The sequence below is a fragment of the Xiphophorus couchianus genome, chromosome 6, assembly GCF_001444195.1.
Source record: "Xiphophorus couchianus chromosome 6, X_couchianus-1.0, whole genome shotgun sequence".
In the NCBI taxonomy this organism is placed as follows: Eukaryota; Metazoa; Chordata; class Actinopteri; order Cyprinodontiformes; family Poeciliidae; genus Xiphophorus; species Xiphophorus couchianus.
The window spans coordinates 1,395,502-1,419,508 of NC_040233.1; the positions used below are offsets into that span (position 1 = coordinate 1,395,502).

The window sequence follows — 24,007 nt, forward strand, 5'->3', positions numbered from 1 at the left end:
TTAGCAGGCGGTGTTTGGGCATTTCTCTAAGTCACACACCCACACACCCAAACAGGCGCACACACCCCCACACACATTCAGGAGAACTGTCTTCTAACAAAAAGTATTTCTTCACACATTCCAGTGGAAGTTGGCTGTGGGATCTTCATTGTTTCATAAGGAACCTCATTCCAGCTGCTGTTCCAAACAGTCAGACCTTCACTTAATTTTCTGCTTGATTGTTTCTGAACATTTTCACAAACTCGACCAAATGAGTTTGTCTCATGATTACAACCATGTTTGATGATAGTCAGTGTGTTGATCGTCACCCTGGGTTCCTCATACATGCAGATACATTGAAATAAATCACTGTTCTAGTGGATGACCTTTTCTACAAAGTGCATGTTGGTGTTTCCAAAGCATGTAAGGTGCAAGAAGGCAGCTCTGTGATGACGAGGTGGGAGGAGCTAGAGACGAGGTGGGGTCGGGGGGAGTGGTTGGCTTGGCATATGTTGATCAGAACTGCATCATGATGGAGGGGAAGAGGAAGAGACCGTTTCAGTTTTCTTGGTGGGGAAGAAGAGATTCTCTCTCACTGTTTGGTCCAAATGAACAGAGGAACCCCCTGTGCTACTGAGGGCCCCTCTCAACGCTTGCTTTTTCAGTAGCTGCATTGTTCTTGCTGAGGCTCTGAGGATGCTCAGAGTGATAATTGAGGAGTCCACTGCTGGGTAATCATCAGGAAGGATCATGCCCCCACTGGGTCGGGAAGAGTTTTTATTGAAGGTGGAGGAGCCGAAGAGCTGCTTTAAAACGCTGACAATTCTTCCCTTGAAATAACTGTGAACCCCAGCAGAGGCTTGTGGATAGGAAAATGATTCAGAGGTCAAACCTCGTCCTGTTCTTGTGCTCAACGCCCGCTCGCTGGGTAATCTCTAGCTTAGGAGGCGGAGTTTCCTCCTTTGAATAAATTCTGGACCCAGGCGAGGGGCGTGGCCTGATGTCAGGAGTCATCATCGGTGTCATCGATCAGAACTTTGGTGTCACGAGTCTTTGATCTGTTGGTGGAAAGGAGACATAGAAAACACACAATTATACAATAATATTAATACATTTGATGCCAATACTGTCAACGGTACCATAATAATAGTAATACAAATACCACCACTAATAATTAGAATAATAATGGGTAATTAATATGGCCATTTGTGACTGAACTTAGCTTAATTAACAGTAATATTGTCTCTCTAAATCGTTTTTTTTACTAACAAGGTGACTGACTGTTAGATGTGAATCTTTATCTCGGAGAAAAAGATAAATTCCAATTGTCAGGAAGTGCGGGTGTGAGGTGGTGAGGCAGAGGCAGCGGACCCAGGTAAGATGAAAATGATGATTTTAATGGTAAATAAGTCCAGCAACAAGTAGCAGGCACAAGGAAACACTGAGGACGACTAGACTGGACATTGACGACACAGAAGCTAACATTGACGAGGACCCGACGAGGAACAAGGAACACAGGTGGAGTTAAATACATGGGAGGGTAATCATAGAAACGAGACACACCTGGGAACAATCAAGGGGAGGACAGGACAACGAAGAGACTTAAGGGGACAGAAAACTCTAAATAAACACAGATCCTGACACCAATAATCAGTGGTTTGAACACTTCCGCTAATTCACTAAAGCGGAGATAACTTTGAAAACATTTAGCACACTGAACTTTCTCTAAATGAATTTTCCCAGATAAATTCTAAATTGCAAATTTACCTGCCCATTGTGTAGTAAACCTTCACTTTGTGCTTTTTAGTTTAGTTATTTTTCAAGTAGTTAGACGTTTATGTTCATTTTCTTATTTTGAAGTCACCTTGGGCCATTCCTGGACATTCAGCTCAACTTTGCCAAAAACACTGACTGGCTTTTTAAGAAATGCTCACAGAGACTCAATGTTTTAGGAAGACTTATTTATCATGGGGTTAGAAAACCAGAGGTTGTGTACAAGATAATTGTTGAGAATGTTTTAACTTTTCATCTCCTCAGCTGGTTTGGTCACAGGAGCTGCAGAATAAAAGACAAACTTTTAAGAATTGTTTCAATGGCAGGTAATTAATGGTTAAATAATAACAAAAAGCTCTGTCTCATCTGTTTGCTGAAAGAACATGGAAAACAGCAAGGAATATTTTAGCAGATTTTAGAATCCATCCTTTTCTTCATCAGTATGAACCTCTGAGCTCAAGAAGGCGATAACAGGAAAATGACATTTATTCAGACCAACAAGTTCAGCTAATCCTGATCCCTCAGTTCAACCACTCTGACAGTTTGGTCCAGTGTAGGGAGATATTACACATTTTGTCATTGAAACATACCGACGTAGTTGAAGTTAATGCTTTAGCATTAGTTTCCGCAAATTAGTGCTGGCATTGGCTTCTGCAAGATATCATGTAGAGCAAGGGTCCCCAAACTTTCTCCTGTGAGGGCCACATAACTTGTCCCTTCTCTGATGGGGGGCCGGGGTCAGTTTGTAACAGAAAAAGTGTGACGATTGTAAGAGTGCTAAACATAAAAATGTATTGTTTTTCAGAAAGCACAATCAAATAACCTTTTCTGGATTCTTCAGAGAACAAAAGTCAGGAAATAACACTATTTATGAAATAAATAATAACCAAATAACACTGGGTTCTCCACATAAAAAAAAGGGTTAGGGTCAATTATATGCATATATAAAATAGTTACTAACTAATAGTTAATAATAAATAAAGTTCATTACTAAGGAACATTTTATTGCAAAAGTCCAACTTATCAAATAAAAATGCACATATATGAAAATACTCTGGTATTGTTCAGGGGGCCGGACCAAATGTGGAGGCGGGCCGCATCTGGCCCGCGGGCCGTAGTTTGGGGACCACTGATGTAGAGATTTGGAACGTGACGTCACTGCTCTAGACGTAGGGATATGAGCGCCATCTTCAGGGGCCATAAACATAACCGACTGACTCAGATATTTTGAATCCAAGTTACTTAAAATAATTTAGCAATGGTACGAACTTCCTGCGTTATTGGATGTAATGTCCGATCACATGACCGAAATGGTAAAAAGATGGAAAACGTTCTTTCGTTTCACGCCTGGAAACAACGCGAGGAGGCTAAGCTATCGAAGCTAACGAAAAGGAGACGAATATCCGGTATGGCAAGCCGTTTTAACATAAATTCGGTTCCGTCCAACTATCCGTAATTACATTCTAGATATCTAAAAATGCATTTTGACTAGACAAAAACACATTTTAACTATCCGGAATGGTAATTTAAGATATTTGCATTTACATTCTGACTAGTAAGAATAATAATTTGAGATATCTTCAATTACATTTTGACGAGTCAAAATTCCTTTCAAGATATCTCAAATTACGACCCTGGATCCGTCATTTGACGGGACACATCCGTAATTACAATTTAAGATATCTTGAACTGAATTATGACTAGTCAAAATTACAATTTTAGCTATCTGAATTAAGAATTGCGTGGAATGCCCTTTGTGTTGTCCCAACAGTTGCCTGCAGAATTTGATGTTTCCTGCACAAAACTGAGCTCGGCAATGTTGGAAATGCGGAGAACGCAAAACTTCATCAACTGTAAGACTGCTTCTCAAATCTGCAAAGAATTTCCTGTTTATTCATTTCCAACAAACCGAATGCACCTTGAAAAACAGCTTTGAAAAGCTAAAATTGCTTTTGTCAAAGAATTTTCAACATCAAAGTTGTGCATTTTCAAACATCTTTTTACGTTTTTTCTATTTTTCATTGTTTGGTTAAACATTCAAATTGCCACGTAAGTCAGGGGCGTTTTAACTATACAGAATACATATTCAAGATATCAGTAATGTTATTCTGACTAGTCAGAATGTTAATTTCCATCCATCCATCCATTTTCTGTTCACCCTTGTCCCTAATGGGGTTGGGAGGGTTGCTGGTGCCTATCTCCAGCTACGTTCCGGGCGAGAGGCGGGGTACACCCTGGACAGGTCGCCAGTCTGTCGCAGGGCAACACAGAGACATACAGGACAAACAACCATGCACACACACACTCACACCTAGGGAGAATTTAGAGAAACCAATTGACCTGACAGTCATGTTTTTGGACTGTGGGAGGAAGCCGGAGTACCCGGAGAGAACCCACGCATGCACAGGGAGAACATGCAAACTCCATGCAGAAAGACCCCGGCCGGGAATCGAACCCAGGACCTTCTTGCTGCAAGGCAACAGTGCTACCAACTGCGCCACTGTGCAGCCCATGTTAATTTAAGATATCTTAAATAGAAAAGCTGTGTAATTCAATATATCTCTAATTCATTTAGAGATTTCTTAAAAGGAATTTTGATAAGTCAAAATTACAATTCAAGATGTCTTTAATTTAAGATAAGATAAGATAAATCTTTATTGTCATTGTCACAAGGACAACGAAATTCAAAAGGTGCCATCAGTCGGTGCATATGCCCAAAAACAAAAAATAACTGTCTCACAATTCACACACAACGCAAGAATCAACAAACTGGCAAAAAAAAAAAAAAAAAGAAGAACAGCCACATTCTCACATCCATCATTCATGATGATTAATGGTTGTTTTTGATTGCATTTAGTTTTGTTATTGCTATCGGGTAGAAACTGTCTCTGAGACGGTTGGTTCTGGTTCTGGTTGCTCTGTATCTTCTGCCTGAAGGCAGCAGTGTGAACAGAGAATGTCCAGGGTGAGAAGTGTCCTTTGTGATGTGTTGTGCTTTTCTTAGACAGCGGTCACTGTGCAGGTCCTCCAGTGAGGGGAGAGGGCAGCCAATGATTTTTTGGGTTGTATTCACAACCCTTTGGAGAGCTTTCCTTTGAGCCGTAGTGCTGCTGTTATACCACACGCAGATACAGTAGGTCAGTATGCTCTCTATGGAGCACTTGTAGGACACCAGCAGCTTCTCCTTGATGCTGTTCCTCCTGAGAACCCTCAGGAAGTTCAGTCTTTGCTGGGCCTTTTTTATCAGCTCGAAGGTGTTCATGTTCCATGTGAGGCCCTGTTCAATGTGGACCCCCAGGAAACGGAAATCAGCTACCCTCTCCACACATTTTCCCCCAATGGTTAGTGGTGTAATGTCCGTTTTATTCCTCCTGTAATCTATTATGAGTTCTTTTGTCTTTGAGTTGTAGAGGAGCAGATTGTTCTAATTTAGTTTTCACTAGTCAAAACTACATATCTCCTATCCAAAAATAAATTTAAGATATCTTAAATTATTGTGTTATTGAGATATCTTTAGTTAGAATTATGACTAGTCAAAACAAAAATCGAGATATCTTGCATTTACTTTATGACTAGTCATAATTTAATTGTAGATATCTGAAATGTGTATTTCAGATAATCAGTAATTCATTGTTGATATCTTGAATTGAAGTCTCCATACAACTCAATGGTAAATCTGACGTCATTTCGACTAGTCAGAATGTAATTAGAGATATCTTAAATCGTTAAAACGTCTAGTCCTAAAACAATTTGAGATATCTGGAATGTAAGGGCGGCAAAACCGAATTTATGTTAAAACCTTGCCATAGACCTGGCTATCAGCGGTGAGACGTCCTGATATTACGTCCTCCTACATTCCAAGTTATCTACTAGTTTGCTCCAGACATGTCCATTCTGGTGAGTGTCTAATCGCTTGTTTGGTGTTGTGTCATAATGTTTTGCTATGATTTTGTCCTGGTGACTCATATTCAGTTTCATTGAGTTTATTTAAGTGGGTCAACCTTGTTTAGGTCGGGCTTCTATTTTTATGTAGCATAGTCCGAGTTTTGTCAGTGAACATCGAGGTTATTCCATTATTGTGAAGTAAACTATTTTACTAGTGTTATCAAATTTACAGCATTAATACTGATGTGTGTTCCTATATGTCCTCTTAAAGGCAAACCGACATATGAAACGGATTAGATCAATCCAAACTGAATCTGGGTCACTGCGAGGTAAACGCCACAACATCGGACCGACATGCGCGACAATTAAAGAGGCGATACAGCAAAACCATGATGGATCAACAAGTTACAGAGACTGTGTTTTCATGATTTACCCTAGAAGAGGTAAATAATGACAACACAGCAGTGGAGGCTGTAGAAGAGGAGCGAGTTAGAGAGGCTGAGGAGGAAACCCCAGGAGAGAAGCTCAGCAAGGCTGCTCACTCTGAAGAGGAACATGAACCATTTGTGTTGAAATATGTGTTCAGTTGGAAGTGTCTGTTTTCTCTCATTTAATAATTTAATGTGGTAAAAATTCATGAAACGTTTGATTCAAGCTCTTCAAGTTGCATGTAAACAGGTGATGAAATGAATCACATTTTAAGTAAAAATTAGATATTTAAAAGATTTCAGGTAATAAACATACATGTAATGAAATATTATATTTTAAATAAACATTTTATGTGATTAAAGTAAACAATTATATAATCAGACATTTTGCAGTAAACATTTAATGTAAACAATCAAACCAGATGAAAAAGCCCATCTTTAAACATTTAATGTGTAATTAAACATTTCAGAGTAAACATTAAAGGTGACAAGTAAATGTAATGAAATAAATCACATTTTAAGTAAATACTTGTTGTATTTAACATATTTCAGGTAAGAAGTGAACATTTAATGAAATAGATCCTGTCATAGAATTTTATGTAATTGAACATTACAGGTAACAAATGTGATGATCATCTGAAGTAATACATTTTATGAACATTTTAAACAATATATTTTAAATATAAAATTAGTTAAAAAATTAAAAATGGGTCAAAATGTAATAAAGATGAGTGTGCTTCATCTATACAGTCTAAAAGAACAATTTCACACTGATTTTGAGTTAATGAGGCACACAATTTGGAAGCTATTGAAGAAAACATTTAATATTAAAATTATTTAAAATATTGAATATGACTTAAAATTTTAATAGAGGATAGTGTGCCTCCTGTAATAGCATGAGTTATCACTTTTTTGTATTAGTTGGTCACAAGGCATTTATTAACAGGAGTGTTTGGTTGGAAATTGACGGTCCCTCTGTGAACCTCGGAGCGCTTGAGGAGGGAGCGGTAGAGAACAGCTGGCTGGAATCAGCGTTCATAAATCGGATCAACCTTGAGCTAAACGCCCCTTACTCCGCGGAGCGCGGATATCCAATATCCAACTTGAAAACAACTTCAATGCGGTCGGTAACACAATGAAAACGCCGGAATAAAGTTTGTTTTGGTCTGCGGCCTTTAAAGATGGCGCCGAGCGACTGTGCGAGACGTAAACGTCACATGCAGTGACGTCAGTTCCAAAGTCTATAGGACTTTAGTTGAACCAATGTTTATGATTAGTGCTTCAGTTTTAGCAGAGCTAACCTTTTGGTTAGTACCCACTGCTGCCAACAAGGTCATTTATGAAACGATAGCAGAAAACCAAAATTTCACAAAAACTGAAGATTGGCCACTTAACTCGTTTAATCCCACCGGTAACACTTGTTGCCAGACATTTTTTCTAACTTCTGGAAGCTGTAAAATAATTGTTTCGACTTTTAGCAGCTAATTGAAGTTTTTAAATCAAATAATAGAGTGTCTACTCTAAGCAATATCAATTTCATGTATCTAATGTGAAAGGTCACATGACCAAACCTCTTTACTTCCTGCCTGTAAAGCTGGAGGTAAATGTGTGTCACAAACGTGTACAAGACAAAGTCAGTAAAATACTTTAATGAAAAAATATAAATAAAATATTTTGTACATATGTTCTTTCAAGTGTCTTCTACTGATATATGAAAAGAATTGTATCCATTCATTCATCTTTTAATCATAAGAAGAGTGAATGTGAGCAAGGCAACAATTGTTGCCACTAGAATAACACATAGACAGCAGCACTATACTGTAAGTGTCAATAAAATAGTTTATTTCTTGAAAAAATGTATGTTTATTTCTAAAAGATAAAATAATGTATTTTAAGTTGTTTGGTTCACGTTTTAAGATTTGTGTTAAATGATTGTATTTTATTCCGTGTCAAATAATTTTTTGTCGAAAGGCATCGCGAGATTTGTGTACATGTGTGAGGCTGCGAGACTTAAATAACCATAGAAGAAGCAGAAGCTCGTGCCAGAGCTATGTGTAGCAGCCTCATGTCCTGTCGTTGTCAAGGTATTTTGTAGTTACGTTTGTAATGTTTTGTGAATTTATTGGCTATGGTGTTTTATGGTGTTTTAATTACTTAATATTTTGGTTTAGAGTGAACAACGACGAATCATTCTGTTAAAGACCTCCGAAGTGGCAGGTCTTTAACAAAGCACGTGTCACCTGTCTGTTTGTAAATGTATCTATGTCTAAAGCTTTGTCTTTTATTTCTGTAGTTTTCACGGCATTTAATAAAGAGCCCGTCTTAAGGAAGCTGTGCCAGAGTTGTCACTTTGAAGCTACACTATACTATGTGTTCATAGCTTTCCTGTTTATTCTATATGCCCTGCTGTTCCCACACAGCTTAAAACTAGAAGATGTTTTACATCTTCTAGATCTGAAGGAACCTCAAAATGATGTCTTCTACAACATCACTGTCATTCCCACAGCTGAAGCCCTCCCCACTGCCCATCCCCTGAAAGCCGATCCTTTCCACACAGTGTGGCCTGTCCACTGAATGACCACAATATGACGCCAGGCCTGAAACTAGTTCAGGACAAGGCGAAGGTCTTGTGCTTGGTCTGGTGGAACAGGGAGAGTGTCCTCTCAGATGCAGATTTGTTCATACTAACATTTTCACCTGATTTTGCTTAATTGATGAAATAATCAAATGAGGTCGAAGGTCACTTGGCACATTGAGACAATGACATCTGCAGGATGTGGCATTGAATTTTAATGTTTCTAAAATATTTCTGAGCACTCTTGTAACCATTCTTTGTTATAATAAGTTATGCATGTCAAGATTTTTCTTATTTCTTTTATGTGTAAATAGGCCAAATTTGTGTCATTTAGACCAGTGGTCCCCAACCACCGGTACCGAACCGCGCAAGAAATAATGAACTACTTCCGGATCTTTTATTATGAAAATCCTAAACCGGATTTTACCGGTTACGTCTTACGCGTCAAAATTGAGCCAACTTGCAGCAGAATGAGTAACAAAACGAAAAAGAAAAAAGATGGCGGCAGCGTAATTCACTCTATGCCGTGCTCTCAGTGCTAGCACTCTTATTCTGCAATTTTCCTGAGTGTACGAGCGCTCAGTCGAGTACTTTTCTACTTTGTAAGTTTACTTTACTCTCCGGAAGATGCCTAAAACAGCCCAAAAAAGAACTAGTGACCACAGCAAGTTGGAAAAAACCTGCACTGGTGTTGATGAGAAAGACCACGACTATGTCGGTCCGGCTCTCCAACCGGAGATTGGTGAAGAGGATTTCCCGCCGCTCCCGGTAACTCCAAGTAAGCCTCCTGTTGCCAAGAAGCCTTTTCCAAATATGCTACGAACAAATAGCAACTCAAATCCTGATGATGCTATTGCTATGCTTGCTAACCTGATCAACACGAGAAGTGATGCTTTAGAAACAAAGCTGGGAAGTATGCTAGAAGAAATCAAAGATATTAAAATGAAAATTAACTCAGTGGAAAAACGAGTGGAGCGCAATGAAAAAGATACAATGTCCTGCTTAATCCGTGTTACTGAGATGGAGCGCTATGGTCGTCGTTGGAACCTCAGACTTCATGGAGTCGCTGAGACCGAGAAGGAGGATGTGCGGGAGGAGGTGTTGCGGGTGTGCCAGGAGATTCTTCTGAAGGATAAAGAAAGGCTTCAGATCTTCATTGATGTCGCTCATCGAGTTGGTAGAAAGGTCGCTGATAACTCCCGCCCTCGTTCTATCATCATTCGCTTCATTGCGAGGAGATATCGTGATTCCATATGGAAAGCAGCTAAGGGAAATGACTTCCTGAAGAGAAATGGTCTCCGTTTTACCAAAGACCTTTGTAAAGAAGACCGTGAATCCCGGCAGAAGCTTTGGCCATGTATCCAGAAGGCTCGTGAAGAGGGAAAATCTGCCTACTTCGTAGGGGGTCGTGGTTTTATCAACGGGGTGGAGATACCCGCAGTGTTTACTCCAATGCTAGAATAATTGCAAGTCTATTCTCATTGATGGGTCCACTATTTTGGAACTTTACCCTAGGTTGCAAACTGAGATCTGGAACTTTAATAAGGTACTGACTCACGGTGTTCATGTCGTCTATAAATACCTTCATTCATTAAGTTACTTTTTCTGTTGCTTATATGTTATCTCTTTCGCTTATTTCTCTTAATGCCAGGGGGTTGCGCAATATGTTAAAAAGAAAAGCATTATTCTTGTTTGCCAAAAATTTTAAATCTGATTTCTGTTTTTTTCAGGAATGTCACTCTACAGTTGATGTTACTTTTTGGAAATCCCAGTGGGGTAATTCTGTTTGGCTTTCTCATGGGTCTGAGCGCTCTGCAGGAGTCATGACTTTAAAACATAGATTTAATGGGAATATTATTTCTACTGAATGTGATTCGCTGGGTCACTTTATTTTTCAACTCTTTCTCCATGAAAATCGTCATTTCATTTGTGCCAATATTTATGGTTACAATAATAAAAGAGATAACGATAAGCTGTTTATCACAGCTGAAAAGATCCTTATAGAATGGTTAAAAAAATGGCCAAATGCTATAATTCTTATGGGAGGTGATTTCAACACTGTCCTGGATGGTAACCTTGATAAATGGCCTCCTGGTCGACCAAATGCCTCAAGCCCGACTATTAAAGCTTTTATGGAAAAATTTAATCTAATTGACATTTGGAGAACTGAACATCCACATGACTATTTATTTACCTGGAGTAATAAGTCATTATCTCAACAATCTAGGATAGATTTCTGGCTGATCTCAGATTCAAAGAATCTGTGACTGTTAATACTTTACCTTCTCCCCTTACGGACCATAAAGTTGTTGAAATAATTATAACACTCTCAGATGGTAAATATTCTAGTTATTCTCCTTCATACTGGAAATTGAATAATTCTTTATTAAACTATAAAGAGGTCACTATAAAGATAAACAAATTATTGAAATTCTTCTGGCATAAAGCTCAAGCAGATGATCTTTATGGTATTAATTGGGAACTTTTTAAATTCGAATCTGGAAAATTTCTAAGAAAATTTGGTAGTAACAAGGCTAAGACAAATAGAAATGAAGAAACCAAAATTGTAACGAGAATATTTGAACTCACTCAGTCGAATCCTTCTAATTTAAATGACTTCGAACTACAAGAGTTAACTGAATTACAACTTAAATTGGATCATTTTTACATTAATAAGAGTAAAGGTGCGTTTATTAGATCAAGGAGAAAATGGTTAGAAGAGGGAGAACAAAACACTCATTATTTTTTTAATCTAGAAAAACATAATTCGACCACTAATTCTATTACCAGTCTAAAGATTAACAATGTTGTTACAGATAACCTTGATGATATAGCTAGATATTGCAGTTCCTTTTATGAAACTCTTTATCTCTCCAACTTCTGTCAGGCCTCAGCTGATGCCCTGTTGACCAATTTATCAGTTAATCAAATTTCTAATAGTGAACGAGAATGCTGTGAAGAGTCAATCTCTTTACAAGAGATTGTGGACGCCATCTCACATCTCAAAATGAACAAATCCCCTGGAATTGATGGCCTGAGTGCTGAGTTTTACAAACACTTTTTGTTCGACCTCGCTCCCTTTCTTTTGCAAGTTTTTAATGAAAGTATAGAAAACGGTTCGCTCCCTACAACCCTCACTCAGGGTTTAACCACTCTGATACCAAAACCAAGAAAAGACCCTTTACTTCTAGATAATTGGCGTCCCATTTGTCTTCTTAACAATGATTACAAAATTTTTGCCTTAGTTGTAGCTAAAAGATTAAAATCTGTCCTTCATTCAATTATCGATGAAACTCAATCCGGTTTTATGAAAAATAGGCATATCACAAATAATATAAGATTTGTTTTAGATATTTTAGATTATCCTGATCTTGTTTGTGATAATGGTTTTATTTTATTTCTAGACTTTTATAAGGCTTTTGATACGGTCGAACATGAGTTTATTTTTCAGAGTCTAAATAAATTTGGGTTTGGGAAATTCTTTACTTCTGTTGTTAAAACCTTATATCAAAACAGCAACAGCTCCATCAAATTAAGAAACGGCTCCTTTCCTAGATTCAGCCTCTGCAGAGGAATCAGACAAGGCTGTCCCGTCTCCCCATATTTGTTCCTTTTAGTGGCTCAACTTCTGGCCGATCATATTAAAACTGGTCCTGTAAAAGGGATCACTGTTGCTGATAGAGTGGTTACTTTAACACAACTGGCAGATGACACTACTTTATATTTAAAAGACCAGAGCCAAATCTCTTTAGCTATTAAGGAGATTGGTACTTTCTCCAAAGCTTCAGGTCTTTCTCTTAACCTTAAAAAATGTGAGATAATGGCCATTAAGGACTGTTCTATAGCCTCAATTGAAGCTATACCAGTTAGGTATGAGGTTATTTATTTAGGTATAAACATCTCGAAGGATCAAATAAAAAGAAGCTCCCTAAACTTCGACCCGCTAATTCAAAAGACTAAAAAAAAGACTTAATCAATGGTTAGTTAGAGATCTTTCCGTATTCTGCTTACAAAGGCTGAAGGCCTCTCCAGACTAATTTATGCTGCACAGTCATTAGACATTGACAATAAAAATGAGAAGGAAATTGACAAACTGCTATTCAACTTCATATGGAAAAATAAGACTCACTATATTAAAAAATCTACTCTAATGAATTCATATGAAAACGGAGGACTTAACTGCTTATCTTTCTCTATCTTAAATAATACTTTTAAAATAAATTGGATCCGTAATTTTTTTAATTCTCCAGCGTCTTTCTGGAATATTATACCCTTTCATATTTTTTCTAAATTCGGTGGTCTAAATTTCTTTCTAATTTGTAATTTTGATATAACGAAACTACCAATTAAACTCTCTAATTTTCATCGGCAGGCCTTTTTATCATGGTTACTCATCTACAAGCATAACTTCTCTCCTCACTGATACTTTATTTGGAATAATAAGGACATTCTATATAAGAGGAAAACTATATTTTTTGATTCTTGGTTTAATAATAACATTGTTTTGGTTGACCAATTGTTCAACAGTGATGGTCTGTTGTTGACTTATGAAGAATTTCTCTGTAAGTTCAGTTTTCCTGTCTCTCCTGGAGAATATGCCACAGTTTTTGGTGCCGTTTCTACAAAGATCTGTATGTTATTTCGGCAGAAGCCGAGAATCGTTTATCACTCTCCCATTTTATCTCCCATACATTCTCCTGTTGGCAAAATTTGTTTGAATCCTTTTCCTTGTAACAATAATAAGTCGATCAGATCCCTGTTTCTGAAGGACGTGACCTCTACTCCTGTGGTCGTTCATTATTGGAATCGCTTTCATATTACTGTGTCTTGGAAATTTATCTGGCTGCTCCCTAATCACTTTCTTCTCTCTAACAAGATAAAGGAAGTTTCTTTTAAACTCATTCAGCGGATCTACCCCGTTAAAGTCTATTTAAAGAAATTCAATTCTAACATTGATGTGAACTGTTCCTTCTGTGTTGTTTGCCCAGAATCGGTCACTCATTTGTTCTGGTTGTGCCCTCATTCTAAAATATTTTGGCAACATTTTTGTAACTTTGTTGATTCCAAAATTTCAGCAGGCTTTCACTTATATTGGGAAAATGTCTTATTTGGATTTCAACAAAATGGAGGAATGAATGTAAAGAGTCTCCTTATCAATTTACTAATTATTAAGGCTAAATTTCACCTACATAAATGCAAATTTTTGAAGAAAAAACCAAATTTTTTAGTTTTTTTGATCGAACTTAAACATTATTTATCAACAATTCAGTCCTCCACTAATCAAAAAGCAGAATCAACAATACGGGCTTGTAATCAACTTGAAATTTTGGATTATCTTTTATGTTAATGCACTGTGACATCTGGCACACGTATCACAATTTGTGCTATTTCCTGTATACATATTTATATTTATTGTCGTTTTCTTATCTTCTTGCTTTATTTTATGCTTCCCCTGGTAAATTATTGTTATCTTCCTGAGATTTGTTCACAGTACAATTGTATTGTTGTTTATTACAATAAATAAAGTTTAAAAAAAAAAAAAAAAAAAGAGTAACAAAACAACATCGGAGTACAGTGAACCCTCGCTATTTCGCGGTTCACCTTTCACGGTCTCGCTGCTTCACGGATTTGCATCGTGCATTGTGTTCTGCATTCTGATTGGCTAAACAGTCTCTCCGCTTCTTCTCTACCTGTGCGGTTTAATATGTACACATACGTAAAACAGCTAGCCATATTTAACATAATCGATGGTGGCATGTCGGTTTATAAGAATCTTTTTGCCCAGAAGAAAAAAGAGCAACAACAACTACCGATAACTATGTTCTTCTCTCGAAAAAAACACACCTGCACTGCGGGCTTTAGAAGAAAAAACCCCCGCTACAGAGAGTCAGGAAGCAGCGGCTCAGTCAGAAGAGCAGTGAAATACACGTGAGTCACTATTTGTCCTACTGTACTTTGTTTTGTTTTTTTATTTTCTCCCGTTCTAATCCAATAACTCAGGTCGCGGTGGGGCGGCGCTCATCTCCGCAATTTGGGCACTGGAATCCGCCTTCAGTTCATATTAAAATAATTATTTTACAGTACAGTAATTATTTGTAAAAAAAAAAAAAAAAATGTTTATACAGTACTTTTTATATGTTAAACAAATGTTTGGGCCTGTAAAAAGGTTTTGTTCTTTGGTTTCAATGTATTATGAAATATTTCATTGTATAATAATTGTAAAAAAAAAAATAAAGGTTCCTACTTCGCGTATTAAATTGCGAATGGCTGACCGGTTCGTGCAACTAAAAAGGTTGGGAACCGCTGATTTAGACTATGCAGTTTCCCACCGGCAACAATTGTTGCCAAGTATAAAACCTATATTTTCACTAACATAACCAACATAAAATGTAATAATTCATAAATATCATGTGTGAAGGAGGTCTAAGGATTGAAATGCATGTACTTACTTTGCAAGAAAAAATTAGGGATTAAACGGGTTAATTTTGATTGGTACATTCTGAGAAAGACTATAAGTAATGCATGTATTGGGTGGAATACACGACTAACACAGACTATAGTTATGATAAAGCAGAATATGATGAATGCCTATCTGGGACAAATGCTCACTGTGAGGCCAGCCGTGGCCGGCGCAGACTCATGCTGTAGCTTCTTTTCCAGCTTTTCTTGCCCTGCCGATTCCTGACTCCGTCCTCCTGGTCCATCATCTGCTCCAGCAGCGTCTGGTCATCGGCGTTGAGAGGGGCCACACTGATGTCTCGGACCGCCCTGAACTCACCACAGTTATTCAGATGCTCATTCTCAAGTCGGAAGAAATTCCACACGAAGCGTCTGGAAATTAAAAAAACGATCCATAATGATGCATTAATGTTGCTCAGTGTCCCCGATAATTGATGCTAGTAATGTTGAATAAAGGATTTTTTAAAAATGGCTGCATCTTTTTCTGAAAAATCAATAACATGTTTTGCATGAGAGAGAAACAAAAAATAGACAATGAAGAGATGATTTAGGAAGACAAATCCTTTTAGCACCTGAAGACCTCCAGCGGAGCCAGCAGGGTAGCTAGAATGTCAGCCATGTCTGCAAAGTTGGTGAGCAAGGTGAGAGTGATTGTTAAAACCCAGGCGAAACGCAGGAGCACATCCTCCACTATAGCACAGTAATAATAGGCCTGTAGAGAGAGAGGACATGAAACAGACCTCAGTAAATAGTTACATGAGCGAGCACAGATCCCAGAGCGCTCTGCTGAAGCTCACCTTCTGTGGGTAGACTATCTCCTCCCGTAGGAAAGTGTTCTCTCCTGCATTTCGGTCAAACAGGCCCCAGTCCATCTTCAGATCCCAGATCAGTGTATAACAAGAGCTTACAATTAAACAGGCAATGTACAAGTACAGGTAGATTTTGTGTTCGGGTTCGGAGTCTGTGGAGGAAGGAGTTGGCAGTTAGTTAGGAGGTGAAGACTCAAGCACCCACAGACATTAAGGAGAAAAACAAAAACTGAACTAGTGACCTCTGGACTGTACTAGTGAGGGAGGGATGGATGGGGGGATGGATGGATGCATGGATGCATCCATGTACAACCATCACATTGTACATGGATGGATGTACAATGTGATGGTTGGATGATTGTGCTCACAGAAGACAGATGAATATTTAGATGTTGGACAGGGAATAAAAACTATTTTGTTTTTCCAGAAACAATTTCCAGTTTTTCAGATCTAGAGGACATTCTAGTTTCTCCAGACTGTAGGAAGACTTTATTTCATTACGAAAACCAGGTGTGTAAAAGTAAACACCTTACTTTTGTGTGTGTTGTACAGGGCGGAGAAAGTGACGACAAAGAAGGAAGTGGAGTACTTCCCAGCATTAACCAGATGAGGAAAGGCCCGCTTGGTGTCCCGATAGCGCCGCAGACACTGGGCGAATCGGAACCACGCAGGAAGACACTTGATGACCGCCCGAACACCATAGGAGTAGGTGTTACACACGCTTTCTGAACACAACACATTTATCAGCATCAGCCAGATATCTCTCTATCAAGAGACCTTTCTGTTCATCTCACCTGTGTTACTATAAAGCCCATCCTCTTTTGTCCACTCCAGCTCTAAGCTGTAGAAACAGATCATGTACTCCAGATCCATCAGAACCACCACCAGAGAGTTTAACTGGTCAGCCAGCCAGAAGTCTGCAAATCCAACATGGTGAAATGGAGCGGTCACCACTCTGAACTGTGGAGGAAGGCAGACAGGACACAGTCACTGCTACAGGTCCAGTTCACTGTCTCTTAAAAAATATCCATCTCCTTTGTAACATGATGAAATGTGGAAAAAAACAATCAGTTGAGATCCTCTGAAAGGCAATGTATAAATAAAAAATGACATACGTTTTCAAAATCAAAACTCATTAATTCCAAGACTGATGCATCTAATAAATAACTTCATACATAAGAAATGCATTTGTGCATACAGCAAAGATGTAGAGAACACTACCTGATGTTGCGCCACTGGAATGTTGAAAATTAAATATATTTTTTTATATTTGTAGAACTTATATATTAACTTAGTACAAGGGAAAAACTGTTGCCAGGTTTTTTTTTGTCTTCTACTGTTTTTCACTGATTTCTTGGGAGCAACTGAAGCTAACTAACCATGCTGTACCGCTGTAACCAACAGCTACAGTAGCCACCATCAGACCCGGCTTCAGAGGAGTTTTATTTAATATAAATAAATCTTTATGTAAAATGAAATAACCAAGTTGTTTATTAATACAAAATAAACAAAAATGACAAAAGGTTTAGGTGAGTCACCAGAAAATGATGAGTAATCATGCTCAGCATAAACTTTAGCTCAAACATCTCAGAAATTTATGTGTCCCATCTTTGAAGTATGTTTCTGTAAATGCAAAATTAGACAACAATGTGTGAGAGACGAACTGATTGAAAGGGGAATAGTATGCTGTTTATGCTAGCTATTCAGACAAAAGATATTTTGGAATGTGATTCTGAAATATCTGTAAAAACCCGGTACAGATTGCTGCCTGGTTAAAATGGCTCCTTACCTGAGCAGACCCTGCATCATCGCCCTGCTGCTGCCTCTGGTCTAATGTCTCCTGCCTGACTCTTTTCTCTTTCTATTGTGAAAATAAAAACTTCTTTTAAATATGTGAAAAAGCCATAGTGAGCCTAACCTCTGCTGAAAGAGGAGCGGGATTATTTCTGGCACTAAATAACCAGCGAGAGATGGAACATCGGCAGAGGTGGGAAGAATAGCCAAAAGTATACTCAAGTAAGAACAACTAACTCTTACTTGCTATATTTTTGGAAAATAGTGTAGAATTAAACATGAAAATGTCAGAATTTGTACACAAAAATAAAGAAAGAACCCAATTTAGACAGTTTAGCTGCAAAAATACTTCAGGTATCATTTGTGCTTTTGAGATACTAAACAGTTACAAAGTCGACCTTTTCCCACCTGAAAAACATCTCCAGAATTAAAGGACTAATGTCTCAGCAAAAAATAGAGAAATGCATCCATTTATTTTTAGTTGTATTGATTGCTGCAGCAGTGTCTTCACAGGTCTGCCTAACAAATAAATCCTCCAGCAGCAGCTGATCCAGAACGCTGCTGCTGACGTTCTGACTAAAACCAGGAGGATAGAGGACATCATCAAGTTCTAAAGCCCACTCACAGAATAGATTTTAAAATACTGTTGGTAGTTTATAAATCACTGAACAGCTTAGCACCACAATACATTAAAGATCTGCTGTTGTTCCAGACCTCTCAGGTCTTTGGTTCTGGTTCTGCTCTGCATCCCCAGAACCAAACATGTAGAAGCAGCATTGAGTTTTTATACACCACAAATCTAGAACAAACTTCAAGAAAATTGCAAGACAGCCATAATACTGAGTTCCTTTAAATCAAGACTAAAAACCCACCTGTTTAGAGTTGCTTTTGAGCAATAATAAATGAAACACTTAACAACATGTGTAATGATGTCACTTGACAAAATATAATGTTTCAGTTGTTGATTTTTGTGTTTTTATGATGTAAAGCACTTTGAAGTGCCTTGATGCTGAAATGTGCAGTACAAATAAACTTGATTGATTAATTGGTTATACATGTGCCTCCCAAAGGTGAAAAATAAAACCTTGTTGTCATGGTAACGCATCATAAAAACTGCATAGCAGTGTTGCTGAATAAAATGTTAAATAAGAAGACGTTGTATTATGATTGAGAGGCCCTACCAGCAGCTTGAGCAGCCAGAAGCGGGACTTGTAGTAACAGGTCTTTGACGGGTTGATGAGAAACAGGAGGAAGACGCCATAAAGAGCCAGAGGGTTGGCCTGCATCGGAATCCTGATGTCATCACAGAAAAGACTTGACAGCAAGCTGACGCACCACAGCACCCCCAACAGGCCTGCAATCTGCAGCCAAACATAAAGACTGGTTCAGTCAGTGAACAATCCATACAGACAGACTCAGCCCTTCTAACGCATTAATACAGGCACTGACTGAGATGTGTGTGTGTGTGTGTGGGTGAACGTGTCAGAGAGAGAGAAAGAGTTCTCACCTCAAACAGATGTTGGTGGGAGAGGTTGTTTCTGGGATTAAGTTCAAATATGAGGACATGATTAACTCCTGCCTGCCTCCAGCCATAGGTGTTGATCCCTAAAAGATGAGAAAAGAATGGAATCATATCCTTTAATACATAATTTAGGGCTCATACATGACATCAGTGTTTTCTGAAAATCACTTTTTCTATTACTAAAGCTTTGTATTGCTTTCCTGAAAGAGAAGTCTCTGACATGAATTTGTCTGTTTGAAATTGGTCAATAAATTCTGATTTGTGCATCTCTATGTCTTATTAAAGAAAACCAAAGAGCACAAAAAACTCAATTATAAAAGCTACTTCAATAAAAGCATGTCAAAGCAGTATAAGTGGGGGCGGAAGGCTTCAGTGCACAACCATTTGTAAAGAAATGATTCTAAAAGTGATTAAAAATTCCATGTGTGTTAGTGTGCACTCACCTAAAAGGAAGAGAAACTCTATTAGCAGGAAGCCTCCTCTGTAGATCCTGACCACAGGCCAGACTTTAGAACCACCAATCTTCACGGCTCCTGTTGGAAGAAATGTGATGCAACAGCAGAAGAAGAAAGAAGAGGTCACATTACTGAATATGTTGTGGTGTAAAAGTATTAATGGAGAGAACCTGTGTCTGTAGTATAAATACATTTAAGGTGATTCTGCTGTTTTAAATTGAAATGATAAACTGAGCTTACAGTGTCATTGACACTATAAAACCACTGAGATGATTTAAAAAGATGAACTACTGCACTTTCACTTTGTGTACACAAAAGCTTTTAAATATTTCCCACAGAATACTGGAATACAGAGTGTCACCGTTTTCGTCTGTAGTAATTGGGTTAAACGTCAAAGCCGTCTTGTGATGTAATCAGGGTAAATCAAACCGTAAACACAAAAGTGGAGGAACTTGTGAGGAATTCAGCAAAGATTTGAGCAATTTATCTACAGTTTTGAAGGAGGAAGCCAGAAGGAGTGATGAATAAGAAGGAGCTGCTTCTACTGAAGGACTGCAAAGCTGTTTTTCTGAGCCATATTGATCAGGAAGCAACGATGACTCCAACATTTCTGGGAAGGAAGGATCCAACAGTGAAGGGTTGAAGCTGGATGTCTGTCGCCTCCAAATCACTGAATGGTAATAAACACATCTATGAACATAATAGTTATTCATTCTAGTAATAGTATTCTGTGAGAAATCTTTTTTATTAAAAGCTTTTGTGAACACAGAATAAAATCACAAGAGTTCATCTTTTTAAATGTAAGTGATTTTATTGTGTCAGTGACACTTTAATGTTTGTCAATCCTTCCTCAGTTCAAAAACATGACTGTCAGGTTAACTGGTCTCTTTAAATTCTGTGTGTCTCTGTGTTGCCCTGCGATGAACTGGTGACCTGTTCAGGGTGACCCCGCCTCTCACCCGATGACTGCTAGAGAGGGTACCAGCACCTCTCCTGACCCCTCAGGGGTGATACGTGTGTTGGATGATGGACAGATGGGTGACTGAATTGAAATGACTTTTTTTGGTAAAGTGCATGGAGATAACATCTGTTGTGAATTGGTGCTATATAAAAAAAACTGAACTGAATTTCCTTAATTGCACAATACAAGCTGTGCAATTGGTAAAGCTTTCACCAAGATAATAGAAGAATGATGACTGACATTCATCATTCTTATGTTAGATTATAGATATAAATGGGCACTAAATTATCATCACATCTGTGATTTTATTTCAATAGGACAGGTATCATACTGTCCACCTCATCTGGTGTAAATTAATAGGGATGAAATTCAGAAAATCTGATTTTTATAGTTAAAATCTGGGATTTAAACTATTCTTAAATGAATTGGATCATATTAAGAAAAATAACTCATGATCAGAAAATTCCTATTTTTTTAGTATCTTTAAGTTGTCGCTTTACAGATATCCTTAGAACAATAACCTTTATTTAACCAGATAAAAATCTTTGTTGAGATTCAAAATCTCCTTTTCAAGATGGACCTGGCAAGCTGGCAGCATGGCTGACAAATATCAAAATCATCCATGTAGTTTTAAAAGAATCAAAGCAGTCATAAATAATATTCTCCATACTACAGACTCCAGAATTTTATATGCAACAAACCCAGAAAGCTACCCGAATACTTTTTGAAGTGAGATAAATGATTTGACTGACAGGAAGTTGAACTTCTGCATGACACACAACATCCCAAAGGAGAACCAAGCAGAAGCACCACTAACCTTTGCATATTGTTATGTCAAACTTTGTTTTATTTCAATCAATCCATCAAGTAATCAATTTTAGCTATAAAGCACCCTTCATGTTGGAAGCAGATCGCTGGAAACAAATAATAAATGGTATTTCTGAACTGGGTTTGAACCATACAGAGTCACAGTCTGCAGGTGCAAATACCAGAGTTGTGAAGTAAACTGAAACTGGTGGGATAATCCCTTTTGCTCCAATCTCTATAAGAGGGCTGGTGGATATTAAAAGCGATGTACCTTTATCTTTTCTTCACTTCCCTGGACTAGCCAGGGGAGTCATTGCTATATTCTTTGCTTAATTTCTTAATAAAATAATAATCAAAATGCATATTGGTTCATTCTTGATTGACTCAGCGTTTCGCCTAAGGTAAGACGTATTTATCTCCTTAACAATTTGTCATTTGATCTGCTTAATACATATTTAGCTGCAGATAGGACACAAGAACCTGATCACAATAATTGATTACAGTGGAGTAATAAATGATTTGAACATTTAGGTCTTTGTATAAGATCACCACCTGTGCACAGACAGCTGTAGAGGGATTTGTAGCAATTTTCTCCCAACTCAAGATAGCTAATGTGTAAGTCTACATTGAGTCAGAGTCATATGTTCTCTCAAGCAACAATGTGACCTATAATAAAAATAACTTGTGGACAATATCAAATTCCATGAAGTAAAAACTGAGTCAACTTTTCATTGTAAACAAGTTTGTTTGAAAGGGTATGCAGGGGTGTGTGTGGCTGCGTGCGCGTGTAATACCTGTAATGACTACAGTGACAATCAAGACGAGGAATACTCCACAGTAAAGTCCCACTCTGAAGGTGGTCCAAGCTGGAGCAGGCTGTGAACACACACACACACACACACACACGCACACACCCCCACACACACACACACACACATTTCTTAAATCCACACCATCACAAACAACTACAACTTCTGGAACTGGAACCACTGGGTCAAAGAATTACATTCAGTATAGAGCAGACGAGCTTGGAAAAGTCTATACCCATATAAATCCAAACTAATATTATATGTATGATTGAACATTAGATGGTTTATTTGGTCAGACTGAACAGACTGGCAGAACCTGATTTGATTATTTGATTGGCCTTATTGTAAAATTCATCATCAACTACAGCTATTCCACTTGAAGCAGTGAAATCGAAGACAGAGGCAGAGTCTTATTGGCTGGGGCCTGGACAGAGCCAACAGTATGATCTCTGCCAGCATGTTAGGCTTGGTGCATCACACCGCAGCTAGCATCACTGTGAGTTTTAGACTTCAGAACTTGAAAATTCTGACCTCTGAGTATAATGAGAGTGACAAATTGAACCATCTTTTGTCTATATCTATGAAAAGAAATGTTTCTTACACTTGTGGTTTTTAATTCTTCCTTATTGTAAGACAAAAGATAACTCTATGGTGTTAGTTTGTGCAGTTGTGCTACAGAGCATCACTGCATTATATGATCATATAAAAAGAATCTCAAACAATATCAATGGAACCATTTTGTTTTCTTATTAATTTGGAGCAACAGAACAATGTTCTTCTAAACAGGACGTTTAAGCTGTGTGACTGACTTGTGCAGCTCCCAGTGGAGGAACTCTCAGCCTCTTCATGGCCTTCTGCCGGTCGCCGCCTTCCAGCTCTGTTGTGACCAGAGCCTAGTGAGCACAGACCAAAACATAAGAAACCATTGTTCTATTAAAACTTCTTTTACACATGACTAGTTAAACATCTAGTTAACTCTGAGGTGTGTGTGACTTTCACCTCAGTCTCAGAGATGAGTTGGGTGATCTTCTTGCATGTATAAAATGGAGCCACTTCAACGTGGGCCACCCTCCAATCTGCCCCCTTGGAAGTTTCCAAAATCTTATCATGCTTCTTGAGAATCTTCCTGAATCCTGTGAAGTTCAAGTTCTGACAGGAAGTGAAAAGAGGAACAGTGAGTCAGTGAAGCCCACCAACCGCAGGTCTGTAGACACAGGTGACACATAATGTTAGCATAGCTGTCTAAATTGTGACTGCAATTTAACACATCAGATCTATGACCCACAGGGTAGCTCCAGTGCCTCCATCTGTCAACAGGGTAGACATAACCAGGACAGATGCTGCATTCCAGTTGTGGTTGGAACTGGGAAATTCTGACTTCCCAATCTGAAAAATCATCTGTAACATTCTCTGAAGTCAGATTTCCCACTGAGAGCCTGGAAGCAACTCCATCTACCCTCAGTGAACAATGTCTATAGTTGTTGTCGCCATGATGAAGTTCCGACTTCTTAACTAGGATTCTGTTACCTCGGGTCTGAACTCAAACCCAGCACTGAGTTCACTGGAATGCAGCAAGAGAATCATGTGTGCTCAAATACCTACAGGAAGAGAAACCTCAGAGTGGCTAAGAAAACGTTGTGGTAGAGAGATGACTATCCCTGCCTGCACAGGAAGAACATGGAAACTGCTCACAGAAAGGCCGTCAGTGGGATATGCTGAGAGTGAACAATCCTTAGGCACTGTGCTACATC

At 38.3% G+C, this 24,007-nt stretch overlaps 1 protein-coding gene across 1 annotated transcript in view; it reads right to left on the reverse strand.

Moving 5' to 3' along the window:
* Nucleotides 1–620: 620 nt before the first annotated feature.
* Nucleotides 621–24,007, reverse strand: part of LOC114146230 (xenotropic and polytropic retrovirus receptor 1 homolog) — a 59,604-nt gene continuing 36,217 nt past the window's right edge. Inside the window, exons 5-16 of the mRNA XM_028020118.1 lie at nt 23,256–23,405; nt 23,066–23,149; nt 22,242–22,323; nt 19,668–19,757; nt 19,210–19,307; nt 18,884–19,063; nt 16,703–16,868; nt 16,442–16,633; nt 15,897–16,060; nt 15,672–15,811; nt 15,250–15,471; nt 621–1,037 (exon numbers count right to left, since the gene is read on the reverse strand). Coding sequence (XP_027875919.1) covers nt 983–1,037; nt 15,250–15,471; nt 15,672–15,811; nt 15,897–16,060; nt 16,442–16,633; nt 16,703–16,868; nt 18,884–19,063; nt 19,210–19,307; nt 19,668–19,757; nt 22,242–22,323; nt 23,066–23,149; nt 23,256–23,405 — 1,623 coding nt within the window. The 3' untranslated portion in view covers nt 621–982. The remainder of the gene's footprint in view (nt 1,038–15,249; nt 15,472–15,671; nt 15,812–15,896; nt 16,061–16,441; nt 16,634–16,702; nt 16,869–18,883; nt 19,064–19,209; nt 19,308–19,667; nt 19,758–22,241; nt 22,324–23,065; nt 23,150–23,255; nt 23,406–24,007) is intronic.